This window comes from Gracilinanus agilis, chromosome 2 (genome assembly GCF_016433145.1).
Source record: "Gracilinanus agilis isolate LMUSP501 chromosome 2, AgileGrace, whole genome shotgun sequence".
NCBI classification, from domain to species: Eukaryota; Metazoa; Chordata; class Mammalia; order Didelphimorphia; family Didelphidae; genus Gracilinanus; species Gracilinanus agilis.
This window is the reverse complement of record NC_058131.1, coordinates 33,325,082-33,331,045: the sequence shown is the minus strand read 5'-3', so window position 1 is coordinate 33,331,045 and position 5,964 is coordinate 33,325,082. Positions and strand designations below refer to the sequence as shown.

The 5,964-nt window shown below is 53.1% G+C and overlaps 1 protein-coding gene across 2 annotated transcripts; it reads left to right on the top strand.

Moving 5' to 3' along the window:
- Window positions 1-205: 205 nt before the first annotated feature.
- Window positions 206-5,353, top strand: C2H2orf68 (chromosome 2 C2orf68 homolog). 2 transcript variants are annotated; one of them, XM_044660428.1, is made up of 5 exons: window positions 206-319; window positions 808-949; window position 1,287; window positions 2,771-2,895; window positions 3,199-5,353. In XM_044660428.1, the coding sequence occupies exons 1-5, from the start codon at window positions 213-215 to the stop codon at window positions 3,319-3,321; spliced, it is 498 nt and encodes a 165-aa protein (XP_044516363.1). In that variant the 5' UTR covers window positions 206-212; the 3' UTR covers window positions 3,322-5,353. The 2 variants fall into 2 exon arrangements, with proteins under 2 accessions (XP_044516363.1, XP_044516362.1); XM_044660427.1 differs by lacking the exon at window position 1,287 and having other exon boundaries at window positions 808-971.
- The last annotated feature ends 611 nt before the right edge of the window (window positions 5,354-5,964 follow it).

Sequence of the window (5,964 nt, the reverse complement as noted above, 5' to 3'; positions counted from 1 at the left end):
GGGGGAGGGAGAGAGGGAAAAGAAACCGAGAGAAGGGCCACTGGGGCGGGGCACTGCCCCGCTGGGGAGAACTGGGGCGGGGCGAGCCGCGCGGGAGGCGGGGCCAGCCAGGCGCTCGTGGGGTCGGGGGAGGGGAAGGCGGCCGCGGTGACGGTTGGTCTGGCGGCAGGGACGGCGTTGGCTTTTTATCCCCGAGCTCCAGGAGCGCCCCGATGGAAGCGGAGCCGGGTCCGGGCCGGCGCTGCTGCTGCAAACCGGGGGGGCGGCTGGACATGAGCCACGGCTTCGTGCACCATATCCGGCGGAACCAGATCGCCCGGTGCGGCGGGGCCCGGACCCTGCCCCGGGCTCGCCCCCCGCCCTCTGTCCCCCTGCCCAGGGCCCTCCTTATCCACCCCAAACCCAGAAGCCGTGGGTCCCTGCCCTGTGCCCTAGTCTGGCTCCTTACCCACCCCCTCCCCCCAAGTCCCCAGCCCCCTGCCCTAAAATAGGCTCTCGAGCCCAACCCCCTTCCTGCTCCTCCAGAGTCCCAGCCCTCGGTCCACCTACCCCGGTCCTCCCTCCTCCATCTCCTGAAGTCCGGCAGCTTTACCCTCTGCCCTAGTATCTATCCTCAGGTCCCTTCCTGGCCCCCTCTCCCCGGGGCCCTGCCCTCTGACCCCTTCTCCTGAGTCCTGCCCCGGGGTCCCTGCCCTCTAGTCTCTGCCCCTTCCCTAACCCGGGGGGCCTCTGAGACCACGTTCCTGGGAGCCACTCTGACCCTGGCCTCTTCCTTCCTCTCGCCTCTCGGCCCCCCTCCCCCCACAGAGATAATTACGACAAGAAGATGAAGCAAGCCGCCAAGGAGAAGGTGCGGAGACGGCTAACCCCGGGCCCTACGAGGCCTCGCAAGCCGGATCAGCAGGTGTACTTGCCCCGACGACGAGTTGAGGCTCGGCCGAGCCGGCCTGTGGCCTCCAGCGGAAGCCGGGGTGAGAGATCCAGGCAGGGGACTGCGCCCCAGGAGCCCCTGACTAGCTGGGGGTCACTGAGCAGGTCTCTGGACCCCTGGGGGCCTCAGTGGCCTCCTGTGTAAAACAAGGAAGTGAGCCTCCATAAAGTGCATTGGGTAGAGTGGGGAAACCCCAGCTCTTGATAGCTGGGTAACTCTAGCTGAGTGTCCTCATCTTTAAATGGAGGGGAGTGTGCTGTAGACAGTGGGAGCCACAGCGTCATAGGTTCAGAGCTGGAAGAAGCCTTCAAGGCCAACTCCCTTCTTTTTCAAATGAGGAAGATGTGGTCCAAAGGGTTCTGTGACTCACATAGCTGGTGAGTGAGAGAAGCAGGGAAGCTGGGCTTGGCTTCAGGAAGCCCTGGAATCCAATTCTGTCTGTCATTTACTAGCTCAGTGACCCTAGTCAAGTCACTAAACTCTGGGGGAACGAGAGAAAGTGGGCAGGAGAGGAGACATGATGTGGTGGATAAAGACTCTCTTGAAGTCAGGAAGGGCTGGGCTCAGATCTGTCCTCATACACTTGCTGTGTGGCCTTGGGTTAGGTAGGGGACCTCAGTTTCTTCATCTGTAAATTAAGGAGTAGAACTGACTCATCTTAAGAGTGCTGATCTTGGAGTCAGGAAGACCTGAGTTTGAATCCTGCCTTGTTCATTTTCCAACTATATCACCAGGGACAAGTCACAGCCTCAGTTTCCTCTTCTGTAAAATAAGATAATGGCACCTATCTCCAAAGATTGTTGTGAAGATAGAATGAAATAATGATGTACTTTGGAAGCCTTAAAGGAACTAATATTTATTAATATTATGACTATATAATTTAATACGATCCTAGATCTAGAAATAAGAGACTTTTTAGTATAACCTGCTCATTTTACATATAAGGGACTTGCCCAGAGCCATGCAGTCCATAAATATGAGTATGATTTGAACTCAAGACCTCTGACTTCTAACCCAGTGTCTTTCCTCCCTGCCAGGCTACATCCTTGTTTATGATTATCAACCTGAACTTAAAAGCAAAGGCTCCAATTTCAAATCAAGGCCTGGCATTTGCTTTAAAAAAGATTGGCTTGAGACACTTCCCAGCTGTGTGACCCTGGACAAGTCACTTGACCCCAATTGCTCACCCTTACCACTCTTCTGTCTTGGAGCCAATACACAGTACTGACTCCAAGACGGAAGGTAAGGGTTTAAAAAAAAAAAACAAAAACAAACAAAAAAAAACCCAATGATTGGCTATGTGACTGCAGGCTAGTCAGGTTCTCTAGGCCTTAGTCTCTGATCTGCCAAAAGGGGACACACAAATCCTGAGCACCGGTTTTGCGAGGTGATACAAACCTTCATTTGCTCTTGTTGAGTTGTTTCAGTCGTCTCTGACTCTTCGTTGGCTCCATTGGGGGTTTTCCTGGCAAAGATCCTGCCATTTCCTTCTCTGGCTCAGATGAGGAACCTAGAGCAAACGGGGCTAAGTGACTTGCCCAGGGTCACAAAGCTAGGAAGCCGCTGAGGCCAGATTTAAACTCAGAAGATGAGTCGTCCTGACTCCCGACCCAGCACTCTATTCACTGCCTACCTAGCTGCCCTGCTGCCAACTTTAAGGTGCTCCATAAATGCTCTTATTTTTATTGTTCATGAAGAAACTGTGGCCAAGGGACTTGCTCAGCCGATTGGTGACAGGCCTAGATTTCTCTCTCCCTGTGCTTGTCCTTCCCAGCCCCCTTATCCCAGGCCCAGTGGTTTCTCTGGAGCCTGATACAGGTTTCTCTGTGTGTGGCCTAGACTATGAGGAATCCAGCGAGAACAGCAGCAGTGGGAGCTCAGACCCAGAACCCCCCAGCCTGCAGCTCTTCTGCCTGGAATATGAAGCGGACAGTGGGGAAGTCACCTCCGTCATCGTCTATCAGGTACAGCCCAGGGTGGGGGGAGCCTGAACCTCACTCCCAGAGAGGGACCTTGGGTTTTCTGGGCTGGAAAATGAAGAGGGATGGATGTCTGCTGTCACTCCCAGGGGAAGGGACTGCCAGCTCTACTCAGGATAGGAAACGGGACAGAACAGACACCTCCAGAGGGCCTCAAGCCAAGTAGATGAAGAGATAATGTGAGGGTTTTGTGCTGGGTATGACTGGGACCCATTCCCTGCTGCCCCGGAGTTTAGCCCCTTGCTCCCTCCCCTCACCAGAGAGCTGACTAATGACCTTTCTGCTTAGAATGATGACCCAGGAAGGGTGAGTGAGGAAGTGTCAGCCCACACGCCCCTGGACCCATCCATGCGAGAAGCCCTCAAGATTCGCATCCAGGAAGAGATGGCAAAGAGACGGAGCCAGCCCTGACCTGGGCTCACACTTTCCTGGGACTACAGCGACTGTCTTGGCTTTACCATTAGAGCTGGAGGTTTCCCCTGCTCCCTTTACCCTGGGGACTCCAGGCCCTGCCTGGCTTCCTCACTCTGCCGCTGGGGCTCTGGGAGAAGTGCCACTGCCAAGCTGGCCCCTGGCATCTCCTTTACTGTGACTCCTCTGCTATTCTGCCACAGACCACTGCTGCCTGGGAGTCGCAGAAAAGGGTTTCTCTGGCCTTGTGTTGTGCTAGCTCGGATTCCCGGGAAGTACAGCCCCCCAGTTATTGAAGAATCCCTCTCCTTAGGGGGCTGGCTCCCTAAGCCCTGTGCCAATCTGCTCCGTTTGTGTTTAGGGCACCTCCTGACTGCTTCTTCCCCTTGCCAAACTCCAGGGCTTCCTGGAGCTCTTTGTTCCCAGCCTCGTTTCCCTCCATTTCCATGTTACTGTCTCAGGTAGGACCCCAGAGCTTCCCCTCCCCACTCCTCACGCCCCCTGCCTTACAGCTGTTCTCAGTCTACAGGCTGTGAGTTTTCTCATTTTGACCACTCTACCAGCAACTTATGAAAGAGGCCCAAGAGGAAGACACTCAGCAAAACCCGAGGAATGCTGGGAGTAAATGGTTTCGTGCTCAGTGAGAACCCAGATTAGCCCAGATGACTTGTCCTGGCTCTGGAAGTCGTGCCGCCTTCCCTTCAGGATTTTCCCACCATGCTTGGCCCAGCTAGATTCAAGTCTCCGTGTGGCTGAGAGGCTTTCCCAAGAAGTCAAGGCTGGAGGAAAACACCTGAAAAGGAGATCCTAAACAGAGCCTCTCCCAACCCAATCTGCACTCTCCAAATGAACAAGCAATAATTCCCTAATTGGAGACCTGCCGCTCCTTCAGCTTTCTCTTCTTTAAAAAAAAAAAGAACCCAAACTCTTGCCCAGATGAGCTCTACTGCTAATCCCTTTATTCTTCTCACCCACCCCCTCCACCCATCTTTAAATGTTTAAAGTATGCTTGAGATTCCTAGAATAAAGGTACCAAAGGATAAGCACTCTTAGGTATTGAGCATTCTTCTCAGTAGGAGGCTGCGAGCTGAGAAATGGGTCTCACCCTGCCTGCCCCAAACTGGACAGGAACTTGATGAACCCTAAATGCCGTGTCCTGAGAATGCTGCTCCTTCCCCTCAGAGCCCGGAGGTCGGCTACGATGCCTCCCAGCCAAAGGGTCCAGGCCTCAAAAACCATGGATGGTTTAGGCTTCCTACCTCCAAGAAGAGGAGCCGGGCAGGCAGACCATATATAATCTCCAGCCTGGAAACGAAGGATTTTTGTAAATCCAGATGGGACTTTATAAATGAGAAGTGGGCAGCTGGGCCATCCAGTGGATAGAGCGCTGTTGGGCCTGGAGGCAGGAAAACGAGTTCGAATGTGGTGTTAGGCACCAGCTGTGTGACCCTGAACAAGACATTAATCCGGCTTATCTCTTTGTTTCTTCTTCTGTAAAACAAGTTGGAGAAGGAAAAGGCAACCCATTCTAATGCCTTTGCCAAGAAGACCCCAAATGTGGTCATGAGGAGTCAGGTATGACTGAACAAAAGTGGGATGAGAAAGCTGTAGTGACCTGATTGGGGAAAGCACTGGAAGACCCGGAGCGCCCATCCACCTCTCCAAGCAGATCTTCTCACGTAACCTGTCGCCCCCTCACCCCAGAAGGCTTTGCTGCATTGAGAACTTACAGTTTGGTTCCAGGTGGAAGGACGGAGTATTATTCCCTCAAAAGGCCTGGAAGTACCTTTTTAATCTCAACATGGGGAGCTACTGGAGAGGTCCAGGGGATTCATAAGACTGGCTCAGGACAAACTCCTCAGCTCTCCCCTGACACACGGAGCATCGGGAATGTTGCATTTGGGTTAGGAGATGGCACTCCCGAGGCTTTCTAGGATGAGGCCCCCAGGGGCGGGTCACCCTGTGGAACTGTATTACCCTGGACAACACTAAGAATAAAGGCATAAAAAGGAGCATGAGACCAATTTGTTTAAACATGACGTAAACCAGGGCTTCTTAACCTTTGTGGTGTCCCAGATCCCTTTGGCAGCCTGGGAAAGCCTCTCTCCTCCTCCTCAGAATGTCTTTAAATGCATAAAATAACATGGGATTACCAAGCAAGCCAGTTTGGTGGAATAGAGTTATCAAAACAAACATTCATGGCCTCCAGGTTCCCTGGTATCAAACCGTAATTCAAATGGTCCCGTTTCTGACCATAGCAACTCTATTTGCCTTCTCTTTGTCCTTGTTCTTTTGTGAGAGGGGCACTGAGCTTAAGCAAAGTCTGTGTAACATTCTTCTCCCAGCCAAGCTGTCTCATTGTGAAACTTGGTATCTGAAGTATTACTGTAGGACAATGAGGCTGGCTTTGAAACAAAGAGTCCTCCATCCATTGAGACGAGTGGCTGGACCTTCAAATCCCCTTTGGAGGCTGTTCTTGATTGCCCTGGGACTCCTATCTGCAGTGTCTCCCTCCAGCCATCCCCACCCAGCGGTCCGAAAATCTCCCGCATACATAGGTCTGACTGTTGGCCCTCTAATCCAACAAACTGAATTTCCTCCTATGTGCCAGGCACTTTCTGCTGGGGGTTGGGAGAGCGCTGT